This window comes from Corvus kubaryi, unplaced genomic scaffold (genome assembly GCF_017639235.1).
Source record: "Corvus kubaryi isolate FWS band 111438036 unplaced genomic scaffold, C.kubaryi_AGA036_p1.0 138, whole genome shotgun sequence".
Taxonomy (NCBI): Eukaryota; Metazoa; Chordata; class Aves; order Passeriformes; family Corvidae; genus Corvus; species Corvus kubaryi.
This window is the reverse complement of record NW_024580672.1, coordinates 15,459,627-15,476,573: the sequence shown is the minus strand read 5'-3', so window position 1 is coordinate 15,476,573 and position 16,947 is coordinate 15,459,627. Positions and strand designations below refer to the sequence as shown.

Below are 16,947 nucleotides of genomic sequence, written 5' to 3'. Positions count from 1 at the left end.
ATAAAAGCTGGTACAGTAACGCCATCTGGAATAGTAACTGTGGATGTGTATAGGTATTCCATTTGGTTGTTACAGTTGTGAAAACTGATGAGTAGAAATTTGACCTCCTAGGTTGTCCATCTCAACCGTTTTGTGAGTACTAAGCAATGTTAGGTTGATATGAGCCTTGTCCTTTCTTACACATACACGTGACTAGCCCTTCTAACACTGCTAAAAAACAATTGCCAGAATATAATTTCTAGCAATTTTATGCAGAGATGCTCTGGTCAACTCCACTTTGACTCCAAATCTGATCAAGACAAGGTATAAACCACTTTTGTCCCCAGTTAAAATTAGTATGATTACTCATTTTTAAGGTGTTACTTTCGGAACCCAAAACATTACTTACAAGCTTATAATACTTTTAAGTGCTTATGTGTTTTACTTTGGTATTTTTAGTCTTCAAAGGGTCAAAATGTTGCTTCAAATAAACTTCTTTTGGTCAGAGCTCAGTTTAAAAGAAAATGACAAGCCACGAGTTCATCTTGTGCATTTGGAAAATTTAGTATGTGCTATTTGGAGAAGTGATAAGGGTACTGATGGATTTAAGACAACTTCTGCAGGAAGGGAAGCTTTTAGTGACAGGGCCAGATGGAAAAAGTGTCATTTTTCCATTGAACTGCCCACACCTCAGAAGTTACTATGGGTCCTTAACAACAAGTAAAATTAATGTCATTATCTAGAAGATATGCCATAACGATTAGGTACAGTGTCAATGGTTGCACAGATTTGCTGCAGGTCTAAGGAGGTAACGTAAACCCCTTAACAATAAGTTAATTAATTGCCATTATTAACATACCACAATTGTATATAATTTCTTGCTTAAAGGAACTATAAGTTAAAAATACAATCAATCATGCTCTATTTGAAGTAATATAAAAAAGATTTTAAAATCCGAAGTTCTGGAGTATTTAGGTAAGCAGAACCTGATTTTGAAATATTTTTCTTAAATTTAAATATTAATATTAATTGGCAAAAGGTTATTGTTAAATTGAAACAAATATTAATCTGAAAGTACCTAGGACATAAAGATGAGGAAAGAGGAATAATAATTATGTTCACAAATTCACTCTAATCTCCAGCAACCTATGATTTTTCTCTTTCAAATATCATGAAAGAACAGCACAAAATTCACAGCTTTGATCTTTTTCTGCTCAACAGAAGAAGTACCGTCAGCATCCATATGCTTTGAAGTTTACCAGTATTAAAGACACTCCTGAGATGATCCAGGCTAGAATTAGTTATAACCAGGCTGTGGATGTAAGTTATAATGTATATACATTATGATTATAAGAGTGGTATCCTCTTTGAACGACCTGATTGAAGCACTGGCTTTCTCTCTCTTTCTTTCTCTGAGATTATCCTTGGGAGCCATGAAACTTCTGTATTCTCGTGTGGTGCATCCCACAAAGAGCATGTTTCTAACTTGGATTGGGAAGCCATAGAGATCCCACCGAAGTGAATGGGATTTTCATACAGAAAGTGCTTTCTGTCCCATTTATTTTCAGAAGTAAAATTTAGGACTAAGACTGACTTTGACCTTTAAAAAAATTTGGCCTTTTGATATTCACTGAGGAAGAACACATTTGGAGTTCTTTCCCCCTTTTAAACATCTTTCAAATTTCAGTTTCTGCATGTTCTTTGGAAATAAAATGTAAGGCAGCATGACAAGGAAGAAAAAATAAATTATTTCAAGCTGTCATCCTGCTGAGAGAGAAATCCAGGAGGGGGAACCTTAAAGGGAAGAATTGAGGCTGTTTGGTGTTTAAACATGTTTATTTTTGATAGAAGAGTGATTTAAAAATATTGTAGACTTAACTGGGATAATACAGAAGTGAATAATAAGCAAAAGTCACTCAAAAAAGACAAGTTTCAAACATGAGAGGATGTTTTATGGTGAAAATAGAAATTTTTAAAGTGAAGGAGAAGATGAAAGACTTTGTGTAAAACACATGCTATTGTAATACTTTTGGTGTCTGTGCCTTTGGTTTAATTAATAAGATCCAAAAGGCTTACATCTCAGGCAGGATAAATATAAGTCATTTTGTTCCACTGAGCCACAGTCAAAATCAGTCTGGTGCTCTACTTCTTCACACATGGAGTGCTCATTAATTTTCCTCTTATGGAGCTGCAATACAAGTGGGCCCAGCTGCTAAAAAAAGTGTCAGATAGGTGGAATGGAGGGGTCTATTCTAATCTAGAGGGTCTTGAATGCTCCTGCAGAAATAATAGCTTGGGAAAGGCATGTCAGGTGCTCCAGACATGGGTCTTATCTAAGGCAAAAAGGCGTCTGTCTGCACCCATCTGAAAATTATGGTGTCAATGTAAGAAGAAAACTAGGCTAGGAAAGAAAAATATTTTAGAAGGAGAACTCTGCAGAGCCATTGCAGGGGAAGTTCCAGTTGCAGTTAACTGCATAGAACTCCTCTTACCTGTCTGCAGACACCTGAATGTTATCTGGTCCTGGGCCAGCCCTGTGCTCTTCCTCCAAGGGCTGATTCTAGAGGCACACACAGACACCCCTTTTATGATGGAATAAGTCACCCTCTGAGGTTTTTAAATCTTATCCCATTGACTATTGAGAACCCTCTTGCAACTAAGTCGGGAAATAAATTTGGAGTAATTGCACAGATAATTACCATCCCATTTATCTGCTAAAATTGAACACCTTTGGAGAGAGGTGTTTGGGGAACTTCAGCTCCCTGGATTTCTGTGGAATTTCAAAGTGTTGGTGGCCACTCATTGCTGCACATCCTTAATGACTACTGTTTATTCTTCTTCCCTCCACTCACATATGTTAGAAGTTTTATCAAATTAATATTCAAATATCTGAATTTTCATATACATTGATTTACACACTCAAAACTTCAAGGAGCTCCTCTCTAGCATACTCTAGCTGATAAGTGTATCAGAATCCCAAAGCCTTTTGAATCCATTTTGACTGATACAATTACCTGTATTTATTAATGCCTCTGTTGCTTTTCTGTAGTGTTTGCTTTCCATAAACCTAATTGTTAATGTTTCTGTTTGAACTAATGATTGAACATGTAGTGAGTACTTGCTACTGAAATTCATCTCTGTTTGCAGAGGCTGTACAAGGAGCATGGAGAGAGTATAAAGCATCAGTATACACCAACGACAGATCTTCCTGAAATCCTTCAGGCCAAATTAAATGCTATGAATATCAGTGAGGTATAAACCTGGCCTTTAATATTTTAAAGGAAAGTGGAAATGTTGATAGTGCTTTGATGTTTGTCCTAAACAGGAAATCATACTAAATTTCTTTCCTTTCTCCAGTATATGATCATTCTATGGTCTAAATATTTCTGAAGTAATACAGGAAATCAAACTTCTTGTCCAAATTCACCTACATTAGAAAGATTAAGAATGAACAAACAAATAGTCTTTTATGATGTACATTTGTCTTGCGATAATTCCTGTTGTGCATTGATAGTTTCATTTGTGATTGACCTGTGCATTAGAATAGAATGAAACTCATGTGGTAACGTAGGAACTCAAAAATGCTGCAATGTCAACCCTCTGAACAGCAACTCTTCTTTATTTCTGTTCCATATTTCCTAGACTCATTACAAAGAGTCCTGGAGAAGGATGAAGGATGGTGGCTATCAACTGAAACTGGATGCCATCCCCTTCCAGGCAGCAAAGGCTTCGGGTGAAATCATAAGTGATGTATGTGAACTTATGGCTGATATTGTCTAGTAGGACATACAGGCTGTATCTGCCCTGCTGAGGGACTCTTGATGGAAGCAGCATGTCCAGCCAGCTCTACACCTGGGAGACATTTGGCCTCGGACTAGTTAGTGGTGCTTTTGGAGGTGCAGGCACAATGAGGTGTTACTGGTAAATAAGCAAAGGCAGATTTGTGAAAGCAGAGCTGAGAAGTGACTGGACAATCACAGGGACTGCAGTTGGGTGAGGTCTTCCTAGAACCCACTAAGGCTTCATTCAGATTTATTATCCTACTGAGTATGGTCAGAATTTACTGTGTTATGAAACCCCTTTTATTCAGGTTTTAACAGCTGGACTAACACTTCTCTCCACTGCTATCCACATTTCTATTCTTACTTCCTTTTTAGCACAAATATAAGGAAGCATTTCAGAAAATGAAGGGGCAGATGGCTGGTTCATGTGGCCTGGATGGTGACATTCGTATTGCTCATTCAGTCCATGCAACATCTCTGCAGAGTGATGTAAGTACAAGAAAGAAGATGGGCATTCTTGGTTTCCTAACTGCAAGTCATTCCTCAAGGAAGATGCACTTAGCTGTGGACTAGCTGTGGAATAGCCTACTTATTTATAACTTAGGGCTTTCTGTCCCACTTTCCAGATATGTAAATATAATCGTGATATTCTTGCCATTCGGCTATGTTATCTACAGTAACATTAATTTGACAGTAAAAGGAGCCTGTGTTCTAGCACACTCTCCTGCTTCAAACCACTGCTGCCTATCACAGAATATTTCACTCTGTGAAAGCATCACTCAGAGGCAGGTCTAATTGAGAATCAGCACTGGTCTTTGTACAGAAATAAATTAAATTAGTTATTCAGCGTTTATTTTCAATTTATTGTTTTTCTGAAAGACTAAAGGATGAATGAATTTATGGAATTTCAAGCTGGACTTTTTTGGTTGGGGAATGGTTCCCACCTCATCTTGAGATGTGCCAAGAATCACATCATTTTTGTTTGCTTGTAAGGATTGTAACATTTCAGTGCATTTTGAAGTCTGTGGCTTGATCCAGAAAGCAGTGAAATATATGGGAGGGTGTTCATGGTCCTCAGAAGTGCTGGTCTTGTATTGATGGCAGGCTTAGACATACAGGTAATAGGAAGTGCCTGAAGAATTCATCCATCTGTCAGGTTACTCTAAGTCATTTGATGGCCATCAATAGTTCTGGATGTTCATTATCCCAATGAACAGCCTGAACATCTCAAATTTGTATAATCTGATAGGGAAATGTCATGTGAAAAAAGTTTTTTGAAAATTTCTACACCTTTCTTCTCCTGGACAGAGATAAAAAGTTAAAAAAACCAACTCAGCACTAAATATCGCTTTAAAACTATGAAACAAAACTGGCCAAATCAACAAATATTTTGACTGAGGATTTGTTCTTCTAATATAAATAAGGCTGTTTGCATGTTTTATTCAGGCAGTAGCTGCCCCTTTTTGTGGCACTTTCTAAAAATGCAGTGAATCAGGACTTGTCTTGCCAGTTTGGTTAACTTTATAGATTCAATGTATCAAGTTTTAACAAAAAACTAACAAACAAAATAATCTCAGTTTAATTGAATATAATATAGATGGCTACTTTTTTGATGAAGAATAGGCTGTCACATATTCTAATTATAATTATTGGTCTTTCACAGTATGGTGAAACAAGTTACGGAACTTGTTTTAAAAAGAATAATTTATACTGCAAAATGGAAGAAATACGAGGAATATCTCCTCTGATCAAAACCTGAATTTTAATTACGTTGCTGTGATATCTATGTGATCTGTTTTTCATTTGATAGGTGAAATATAAGCAAGGTTTTCAGGATACAAAGTCTCACTTCCACCTGCCACTGGATATGATACACTTGGTCCATGCCAGGAAAGCCCAGGCTTTGGTCAGTGATCAGGAATACAGGCAGCTGCTCCACCAGTACACTGCTCTGACTGACGACGTGAGGCTGCGGTGTGCCAAGAACGCCTACAAACTGCAGAGTGAGGTGATTTCAAAGTGTCCCAGGGATATTTCCCTGTTGGTTCTGGTGTGAGATAATTCTGCTCCAACTCCCAACAGCTGACAGCGCGTGTTTGAGCAGCAGCTGAGGGATAAAAAATGGCTGTTCCCCCTTGATTGCATGTAGGAATGAGGCTTTTATCTTATGGAATAATGTGTGTGACTTTTATCTTATGGAACAATGTGTGTGACCATACTACACTGAGAGATAAAGTTTGAGTAGTCTTTGATGATTGGGTAGAAAAGTGTTTGCAAATGAGGATGATTGGACTGTTGGCAAAAAATACTCTTTTTAAGGTCTTGCTAACTACGCAAACCCTGTACCAACTAGTATTTACAACTTGGTTTGCATCTGGGTGGAATTCACGTGTACTTTCACAGCAAAGATCTGATTTGTAAGACACTTACAAGCTCTGGCCCAAGACATATCCACTGAAATTTTAAGAAGGACAAGCTTAACTCCCTATGTATTTTTGAGTAAAATTAACTGGGTAATGATTTACAAATCTGTAGGCACAGCCTTGAGCAAAGGGCTTTTCATAGATTACATTGCCCGTGCAGACCTCAGGAGGGGCTGTATCTTTCAAACATGTCTGGCCACAAAATGCTGCTGTAGATCAGTTCAACACTTCCAGCCAACAGGGTTGGAGATGGCAGACCGTGTCCAAACAAGTGTAACGTCAGATTCCAGTTGTGCTGCCCTAATTTGGGTGAAACACACATAATCAGAGATTCTGAGGCAAGTTTCCATCCATCCTACTCCTCATCCTCCTCATTATCAAATGAAATAATATTGTTGTAATGTATTTATCAGTAGCCTATTGGTAACTTTTTAAAAATTAGTATTTACAGCGAGTCACTGCTAGGTTTGGTGGTCTGGAAAATACGTTAATGAAGTGTATGCAGTGGCTCAGTGCTATTTTTCCTTTGTGTTCCTTACTTATATTATGACCATTCAGAACTGTTAAAAATCAAGGCTATTTTGTCTACAGTTTCTCTTACTTAAAAGCTACTATCCTTTATTTAAGGATATTGTCTTAGGTTTTTATAAACTGGTCTTATTTTATGTATATTTATAAATCAATAATGTCTACCTCTGATTTATATATTATATATGGAGAAAATTCATGTACCTAGAAAAGGTTTTTTCAAGGTCACAAATAGAAGCTAGGAGTTGAGGCATCATTTGGTGTTCACGAGGCTCAGTAGCCCTCAGAATCCTGCATTGTGCTGTAGATCTGTCAGGGCTGTATTCACACAGACACATTCATAAACACAAGATCTTAGGGCAATGTGTATGAACTATCTGCGGTACATACTAATTTTAATGGATTTATTGTGTATTTTTGGGTGAATAAATATAGGGCATCTCAAATGCAAACTCCTAATTACTTCTGCTTGGTTTTCCTTAGAATTTATATCGGTCTGACATGAACTTTATGCGAGGCGTTGGATGTATTACTCCAGGGGCCCTGGAGATTGAAGGAAAGAAGAAAGCTTCTGAACTCATCAGTGAGGTAACAAAAGAGGGTTTTGATTTCTCCACTACGAACAAGAGTTTGCCAGATGTCTTTCTATTAGACTGGGCTGGCAAAGTGACTCAGTGGATAATGCCAGACTCCCTCCCCTCGCGTTTGATCATTCCACTCGTGTCCTAAGTGCAGATGGGTGAACCTGATGGAATTCTGGGCTTTGCAAACTTTGCTAACTTCTTTTGCAAATGTTTTCTCCTGTGTTTCAGACCCAGGAGGTGGTTATTTTATGTTATTTATTTTAGAATTTAAATGGGCTTTTTCAACTAAAAAGAAGGCTGTGCCTATCTGTAATAAGTACCTTGTACTGTTTCTCCAAAATTAGAATGAGCTGTGCAGTGCCCAGTACATCACATGGTCCTCAGCTCTTCTCCTGCTTTACAGTCAGTGTGTTTTTCACCTGCTGCTTTTGTGTTCTATTGTTTTTCTCCCCCTGTAACCAGACTTTTATTTTCTCTGTTGTGTTCTCTCAGTACAGTTTCTCCTGGTTTCAAATCTTGAGTCTTTTGCCCATATTCAAGTAGATGTGAAATGAGGAAAAATAAAGAGTTGTGTTCTAGGGAACAGATCAACGCTTGCAGTGATCTTGCAGTTGTTTTCTTCACAATTCTGATGTAGGGTCACAGGCCAGGTGGAACCTTGTTTTTTCTCACAAAAAAGTTCAGTGGGCTTGTGCAGCTCCTTCTCTCTCTGGACTGGATTGCCTTTGCTGTAATTCCACTACCCAGCGTTAATGACACCAAGGGGTGAAATAACCTCATTACTGTTTTCAGCATATTCAGCACAGCAGCACATTTTTTTCCCTTTCACGCCTTATTCCTTATTTACTTTTCATTTCCCCTGTGAGACTTGAATGCACCTAACTCAGAATAGCAAATAGTAAATTAGACTAAGGATTAATAGACAAACTGGAGTTTTAAGCATAAGAAGCAGCACTAGGCCACTGGAATTGGAAAAAGTCCCTTATCTGACAAGACAATTTACCTATTCTGTTCATTTTTCTTTGTGTGTGAACTCAGAGTAAATATCGTCAGCAGCCACATTCCTTCAAGTACACATCGGTGACAGACTCTCCTGGCCTCCTTCATGCAAAATTCAGCAATATGATTGCTAATGAGGTAGGCTCTCCTAATGTGAATCAAAAAATATGCTTTTCAAAATGCAGCAAGCTGGGGATGGAGAAGTGGGAAAGAGACAACCCTGTTCTGAAAGCAAAATGCATCAAAAAAAGCGCAAATGTCACAGATTTGTGCTTTTTCACCGTTAGATCACTTTTTTTGTTTGTTTCCAAACATTTAATACAATTTTCAATTCAATCTCTTTCAAAAAGCTCACATAGTATCCATACAACAGAGTTCCATTATTAGGGTTTTTTTGCATGAAGAAGAGACTAAAAAATCAGGGCTGCGAGGCGTTCTAGAGTGAGCTCATTTGCATAGTATGATCCACCTTTGAGGGCTCCTAAGAAAAGAATCACTTTTTTAAATTATGAAAAAACAAGACAAAACCTATAGAAAAATGACCAAAATCATATATAATAATTTGAAGAAAAAATTCAAGCTAGAAAATATGCCCAGTCTACCAGAAATGCTTGCCCTTTTATTTAACACACATTCATGATGCCCTTAGCATTCTTAGGTCTACTTTTGCCCTGCTAGGAATGTAACAATGCAAGGCTAAGAATGTAGGGGTTTGGCATCAACATATATTTATAAAATTTAATGTAAATGTTCTTTATGCCCAGCAAAAGCCCCCCATCTTTATGCCCAGAAAAAGTGATATACTCTTACCTATTTTCAATGATGGCTGACTATAGCTGTCACAATCATTAACAACTTAAGTACTGCTATTGTATCACTGAAACAAGAGAGAAAATTAATTTCAGTTGTCTCTTTGATCTCTTTCCTAGCGCCTCTATAAAGCAGCAGGAGAGGACAGTCGGCATCACTACACACCAACGCTGGGTCTGCCAGAGTTTACACGGGCAAGAATAAATGCAGCCAACCTCAGCGATGTAAGAATTTGTTCTGTATTTCTTGCACTTATTTCAGATGCAGGATGAATTGTGCAGTGGCAAGGAAGATGGATAAGTAGAGGAAATTTGAGGTCTATTCTATGTATGCTTTCCCTGATTTGCTTATAATGATATTTATCTCCATTAGCATATATAAGGTTGTGAGTAAATTAAATCTACATAAAGAACGAGACATGTTTTGTCTGAGTTAGTAGGATTTCCCAAAGATAATTTTAAAAAAATCCTTTGATTATAAAGAATGAGACTGTAACACAGAATAACAAATGAAAGATGGTTTCTTTGTTTGTTCCTTTGTGCATTTAAAAGTGAAACAGCAGTCTACATGTGCCTTTCCTACTTTAGGCAAAATACAGAGAATCTTGGCATAATCTACGTGCTCAAGGCTACAAGCTGACAATGGAAGCACTCCCATTCCAGACTGCCAGGGCCTACAGAGAAATTGCCAGTGATGTGAGTTGAATGATTCAACCTCCCTTCTTGCCTAATTTCTGTTAACTTCATGTAGAACAATGTATAAGGCAGATTTTGCTGAATTAAAGCAACTCCATAACCATGTGAGACAAGTGTGAGACAGAATATATTACTTATGAATGAGATTCTTTGTGTGAATTAGGAAAAAAAAGAAGAGGAAGAATCGCTGCTAATCGGGAACCAAGCCAGGTTAAACATCTTCCAGTGGGAAATAGCAAATGAATTAAAGAATTTGCAAACAGCAAAAACAGGGATTCTGCTCTTTTTCAGGCTTTCAGCTCCTCATATTATGAAGTGCCCACTACCTCTGTCCACTCTGCTTTGAGCTGACATTTGGAAGTGTCTGGTTAGGAAGTAAAAATCAGTGCAAATTCCTGGAAATACATGTCCCCTTAAATTCTGAAATAGAGGAAACAAATAATCTTATCCTTATAAATATCCTATTGTTTGGATTGTTGTATGCAAAACACTCAGACATGGTGGCATCCATTTCTCAGAAAGCCTAGGTTCATCCCTCCTTCACAAGATATTTAATAAATTCTAGGAAGATGGAAAAAGTATTCATTTTGTGGTAGTATTTAGTTGCATACTTTATCTCTAATGTGATAAAATATGAATATATTTCACCTGTGTTTGTTTAATGAAGCAACCATTCCTAGCTGCAATTTATAATATATACTTAACCATATTTTGCAGAGTGCTTTTGGTTACAGCTTCAGATCTGCTCTAGAGGATACAAGTCCATAATAGAATTACATCCACTTACAACAGATCTGAATTTGGCCCTTCATCTTGGAAGCACTTTATAAACATTAGATGCTGTAATTTAATCCCCACAACTCTGTTGTGTGGTAGATAAGTGTTATTATCCCATTTCAACTACATTATGAACTCTTCAGGGCCCAGGCCTTCCCTTTAAAGTTCTAAGCACCCTGTTGATGCTGTATAAATAAGCATTATCATCATCATCACTATTTCACAGAGAGGATAAATGCAAGATCACAGGGAGAGTCATAGTCACAGCTAAGATGAGAATGAGGGGTTGCTGGTTCTTATTCTTTCCAGGAAAACTGAATTTACTCTTTAAAATAGCTGGGTGGCATTTGCAAATCTGAAGGCTACAGAGTGCACGATGTTTCGCTTTTGTATAGATTTTTTTTCTTCTGTCCTTTGTTTGTTTCTCTTACATTCTCATTCCTGGCGATAGGAATAAAATTCTCAGAGAGATAATAAAAATACATGATTTGAGGTTAAACATGATCAATGCTTTGGGCATATTCAGAAAATGCACTGAGATGTGCTTAACTTTAATGTTGCAGTTCCTGTGGTATTTAAATTTGAGAGCAACGAGATATTCAAACAATTGCTTTCTAGTGCTACGTACCTTGACTGGTTTTACAGAAAACAGATACTTCAGTAATTTATCTTAAGTTAGTTACCTGGAATAGCCAGTCTAAGTTTGGCACATTTTCACTTTTACCCTTTTGTTTTAATTTTTAGTACCAATATAAACACAATTTTGTGATGGAGAGAGGAAAACACATTGGTGCCAGAAGTGTTCTGGATGACACCAGGTTGCTGCACTGCTTGCATGCTGCCAAATTACAGAGTGAACAAGAGTACAAGAAAGGATCCCAAGAAGTGTGGTCTCAGTTTCATCTGCCCATGGACATGGTGAACCTTGTCCATGCCAGGAAAGCCCAGGCCTTAGCGAGTGATCAAGATTACAGAGAGAGACTCCATGAATTTACAGCACTCCCAGAAGACATGAAGATGAAGTGGGCCAAAAGAGCCCACATGCTACAGAGTGAGGTAAAATCTTTATTTCAGACCCTACCCTAGGTACTCCTGAGCTTGCCTACAGAGGAACAGGATAGGATGTGAGGGAGAACCTCAGCGCTTGGCTCTTGCCTTTAGAACCCCAAGTCAGGAGCCCAGACAAGTGGTGATGATGGTTTTGCCTGATACCCTCATTGCCTAGTAGAGTAATGTACAGTACACTTGAGTTAATTGATTGTCATGTCCTGTCACATATAGGGCAGAACAAAAAAATGAAAAAAATGGATGATTGGATTAAAGTCCCACAGTGAGACACCATGACTCTGAAGTGAAGTCAGGATTGTGGGGATTGCGGGTACTTTCCTGACTTTCACTTTTTATTGGGTCTGCCTGATTTTCTTTAATAGATTAGGAGGTAAAAGCAAGCCTTTAATGTGAGTAAAGGAAGAGTAATGTGTCCTCCTAGAAATGCGGTTAATGAGGAACCATGAACCAGATAAAATAATTAGTATTCCTGACTTGAACTCACCTCATAAAATTATTTCAAAAGAGGTTCTTTTACGCCCAGTACAAACAGGTTATTACTTACTGCTTTGAGCCATACTAATTCACTTGTGGGGCCTTCTCTTGTAACTTGCATATGATACATTATTTAATTCCTGGTGGAACGAACAAATGCAAACAGTTTGGCTTTACGATCTGATATGTGCATGGCAAATGAAAAACCTCAAAATGTGAATATGAACCAGGGAGTTTTTTAAAAAACCTTAATAGCTGTGGATACAAAACTGATAGCTAACGATTTTCATTTTTAACAGCATCGCTATAAATCAGACCTGAACTTCATGAAAGGAGTTGGTTGGATGGCTCTGAGATCTCCGCAGATAGAGAGTGTAAAGAAGGCTGGAGAGCTCATCAGTGAGGTAACTGATAAATCTTTCATGGGATAGCAAGTCTGTAGGAATTGTTTACCATCAAGGCTCCTCGTTACATGACACTTACGAATGTAGCTTATCATTTCCTTTTGATGTGGGAGCCTGTTTATACAAGGTGTAAGTTACCAAGAAGCAGTACAGGAGACACAAGTCCACTGTGTGACACCTGCTGAATATTTTCCATTCCAAATGAAACACAAGAGTATAAGCAAAACATGTAGCAATAAATTAATGCAGGAAACTCCATTATGAAATTCTCAGCAGGTGGTGGAAGTTATATAGAAAGATACAGCACTGACAACCACACCGAAGGGGCATTTGCCTGTTCAGTATCATGCATTAATAGAGAAAAATTTTGAGCTGTCAAAAGTGTAATGTTCAAAAGCTTTTTGCATGTGAATTTTCAGTGTGAAATCCTTCTTGCACACACACACAAAGACACACACAACAAAAAGTTTGGTGCCTGATACAAAGGCATCCCCAGTCCCTAGCTGAAAGAGCTACTGAGACTAAAGCAGAACAGTGGCTTCAGGAAAATGTCTTTTATGTTTTACCCCAGTCATCACACTCTGGGAGTTTTCGTATATCATTAACAGAAACATCTCGTGGTTTTTTTCCCTTTGTTTGTTTTTGTTGCCTGCTCCCTCTCTCAGGTAAAGTACCGTCAGAAGCCAGAAAGTCTGAAGTTCACTGCCGTGGTTGACTCTCCGAATTTGATTCATGCCAAAAACAGCTACCTCCAGTGCAATGAGGTAGGTTTCATTCTAATGTATGAGTGATCTTAACTTTTGCTGTACTATACTGCATAAAAGAATTGATCTTGACATTGCTTCCGGTGTCAGTTGCATTCAATGACTTTTGGCCCCACAGAGACTGTACAAGGCTGGAGGTTTCGAAGGCAGGCACAGGTACACCCTACCTCCTGATCATCCGGATTTTATCCGAGCCCGCCAGAATGCACTTTACATCAGTGATGTAAGTAAACCTTCTCCTTTGGGGAGCTGACTTGGTAAACTTGTTAGGGAATAAAAACTTCCATGTATGTAGAAGGCAGGTTCTCCAAGCCTGATCAAAACTAAAAAAAAGCCAGAGGCAGTGAACAGCCAACATGTTGCTAGGTTTGGGCTGGATGAATCAGGAAAAGTCTGCTAATTTTCCTTCTGAGCATTCATTCAACGTTCCTAGTAAGCTATTACTAAGGATTTCAAACCTTCAACATAGACATGGTTAGTTACAAATTAAAATCTTTTCGATTTTGTTTGAGGGAGGAGAGAGAATCCTCTTTCCTTGACTATATAATCTACCTTTCTGAAGCTGCAACACTGTGTTGAACTGATCCCTTAGGCATAGTAGTCATCAATCTGGATGTAACTGAATCAGTGTGTGGAATTAGTGTAAAGAGAATTTGTTTCCACATTATCTCATACAGAGGAACTCGGTCTATTCCTAATGTCCTGTTCCCTGATTAAATAGCTCTTGTCTTTACCTGTAGCATCAGAATGACCTTAGTTTGTAAGGAGCTTTGAGATAGGTGAAAGAAACAAGTAGAAATTACATTTTTTGAAGCAATAGAGGAAACTGTAAAAAGGCAAATATTGTGTGCAAGGATTGCAGACAAATGAAAGGTCAGCCCTATACCTGTTAGCAGGCTGTACAGTGACGCTTGCATTGCTTCTGCCCTGGCCGTCTTGCAGGATTTCTGGCATCTCAGTTTACTGTCAAATTTAGCAGCACCTACCACTACATTCACCAGTGAAACCAGAAGATTATCTTAAAATGTGGAGTGAATTTTGTGCTTCTTTTCATATGGTCACAAACCCCAGAAGGGATGAATCAAAGACTTACAGAAAGCAAATAAATAAAATAAATAAGGGACAGCCAAAAGTGTCATGGCCATGTAGCAGAACCTGCAGACTGGAAGCTATTTTAAGAAAACTACTGATGGAAGAAGAACCAAATCTAGAGCAATTTCTCTTCAGGATGTAAATGTGATTCACATCCTCAAAGTCACATTAAATATGTTAGAACCAGCTGTTATTCCACATGAGTTAATGAAGCCACATGTGGCTGGGGATAGAGACGAGGATCATTTGAAAAGCTTGAAATAACTGATATTGAAATTATGATGCCAGGAAACCCAAGACACTGCGAGTGGATGCATCAAAAGAGAGAATAAGGGCAATATCAATGCAATATTGATGTGACTGATGCATCACAGTTTCTAATAGAAATTAAATCACATCAAAAACAACCACATTCAAGTACAAAAGGAAACCCTGGTGGCACTTTTCAGATGAGGCATTTTATCATTATGGTGAATAGAAAAGAAGTTGAAGCGCTATAGATCTGGATCAAAACCTTGGAGATGGTGCTGATGACTCCTGATACAAATAAGCCCAGTAGGATAAAACATTTATTATTGCAGTTATGGGACTGCGTTTAAGAAACTGCAGGGGGAAATGACTGTTGTGTTCTTTTCTTCTCAACACAGAAATTGTATAAAACATCTTGGGAACAGACAAGGGCATCTGGCTATGATTTTAGGATTGACGCCATCCCATTCCAGACAGCAAAGGCTTCAAGAGAGATTGCTAGTGATGTAAGAATTGTTCTGTTTCAAACACTTCCCAACCCTCTTCCCATGCCACCCCATCCTGTAAAAATGGGTGAATTCTGACATGAGTGGACTTTGTTCTGGTGTGGAATACTGGTGATCCAATGAAACCAAGTACTGGTTAAATGCAAAGATTTCCAGCTGAAGGCTACCATTAATAGTGTCCAATACCAGGCTGTTCCATTTTATGTCCCAAGAGTTTTTCTTGGGAAGAAGACATATTATGATTTAATCAAATAAAATAGGTATTAGGTTATGAATAGTTAAAGCATGGTCTAGGATAAAGTGGGTCATCTTTGAGCACAGAAGACCACAGTTGGCAAGAAAGCTAAAGGTAGAGGAGCTTCATTGCTTGAGCTGTGTATTGTGTATCCAAGAGTGTAACAGTAGGAGGATCTCTGATTACTTTTGAGAGATGAGCATTTTGGGCTGCCTAAGTCTTTCCACTCCTTTAAAATTGAGCACAAAGGTCATTCTTCTAAAGTGTCTTGTTAGATTAGGAGATGTAGATTGGTATCAAACAAACCCTTGGTCTTTGTGCACTACAAGAAACATGATTGATGGCTAGGGGAGAATAAGTTATTTCATAACAGAATTTGAAGGTAATTTGAATGTGAAAATGAGCTTTTCCTCTGCACTTCCTGCAGTACAAATACAGAGAAGCCTTCCTGAGAGACAGAGGCCAGCAGATTGGATTCCTCAGTGCAAACGATGATCCCAAAATCAGACATGTCCTCAGAGTGGGGAAACTCCAGAGCGACATCCAATACAGGAGTGATTATGCCCTAAACAGGGCACAGTTCCAGAGTCACCTCAACCAGCCAGGATTCCTCCATGCCAAGAGAAGCCAGCAGCTTGCAAGCAATGTTAACTACAGGCAGCCCTTGCACCAATACACTTGTGACCCTGAGCAGCTAAATGTGAAACATGCAAAGCAGGCCTATAAGCTGCAGAGTGATGTAAGTGTGGCTGGGCAATATGGTCCTTCCCTGGTTTCGGGGCTGTCTGTGCAATCTCCTTAGCAAACCTTACCTGCCAACAAAATCACCTTCTTGAAAGAACCACAGTTTGCTTGCTAAAAATGGATAATTTTTTTATTATTGACTTTGCTGTTCTTTATATGCTCTCTCTTGAATACCCAGGGCCCAATAAAATAATACATCCTGGTGAATGTTTCGTTCTCCCAGGTAAAATACAAGTCTGACTTGAACTGGCTCAGAGGCATTGGCTGGACCCCCCCAGGTTCTCACAAGGTTGAAATGGCAAGAAGAGCTGCTGAGCTGGCATACCTTCGGGAAATGGGATTGCTGGGTGCTTCTGCTCTGCACAGACCTGGAGCTGTAAGTAAACAATTCTTCTCACAAATCCCAACTGCTCTGCTCCTTACCTGCACACATCCTGTCTAATACTTTTGAATGCTCCCTGGAGTCTACAGTTCTCCCTGTTATCTGAACAGCATGCTTAGTGTACATCTTAATTTGAAGGAAGCATTGAAGGGAATTCAGCAGTGTCAGTGTCAGGATGTGTTTTCCTCAGCTTGGGGATGATTTCAGATCTCCAAATGTCCTGTGGAAAGCAGAAGCAGAGATGGAAGGGACTCCCTGTGCAACTCCTGTTCTCTTTTCCTAATTTCAGCAGGAACCACGTGTTGCCATGTAATTCTGTGTTGCCATATAATCTCCACTGGCAGCTGTATCAACAGGCTGGTGTAGGCTCCCAACAGCATAATGTGTGCTGGGGGAGGCTTTGTGCAAAGGGGCAGTGCTCCAGCCTCCTCTGCCTCTGTCCAGCCCAAGGT

The 16,947-nt window shown here is 38.8% G+C and overlaps 1 protein-coding gene across 2 annotated transcripts in view; it reads left to right on the top strand.

Annotated features, from left to right (window-relative positions):
- The window catches only part of LOC121660203 (nebulin related anchoring protein), a 47,852-nt gene that overhangs the window by 29,793 nt on the left and 1,112 nt on the right, over positions 1 to 16,947 (top strand). For both annotated transcript variants that reach the window (XM_042019340.1, XM_042019339.1), the window contains 16 exons: positions 1,201 to 1,299; positions 3,127 to 3,231; positions 3,622 to 3,729; positions 4,137 to 4,250; positions 5,572 to 5,769; positions 7,196 to 7,300; positions 8,335 to 8,433; positions 9,225 to 9,329; positions 9,693 to 9,800; positions 11,322 to 11,633; positions 12,419 to 12,523; positions 13,189 to 13,287; positions 13,406 to 13,510; positions 15,027 to 15,134; positions 15,797 to 16,108; positions 16,337 to 16,489. In XM_042019340.1, coding sequence (XP_041875274.1) covers positions 1,201 to 1,299; positions 3,127 to 3,231; positions 3,622 to 3,729; positions 4,137 to 4,250; positions 5,572 to 5,769; positions 7,196 to 7,300; positions 8,335 to 8,433; positions 9,225 to 9,329; positions 9,693 to 9,800; positions 11,322 to 11,633; positions 12,419 to 12,523; positions 13,189 to 13,287; positions 13,406 to 13,510; positions 15,027 to 15,134; positions 15,797 to 16,108; positions 16,337 to 16,489 — 2,235 coding nt within the window. The remainder of the gene's footprint in view (positions 1 to 1,200; positions 1,300 to 3,126; positions 3,232 to 3,621; positions 3,730 to 4,136; positions 4,251 to 5,571; positions 5,770 to 7,195; positions 7,301 to 8,334; positions 8,434 to 9,224; positions 9,330 to 9,692; positions 9,801 to 11,321; positions 11,634 to 12,418; positions 12,524 to 13,188; positions 13,288 to 13,405; positions 13,511 to 15,026; positions 15,135 to 15,796; positions 16,109 to 16,336; positions 16,490 to 16,947) is intronic.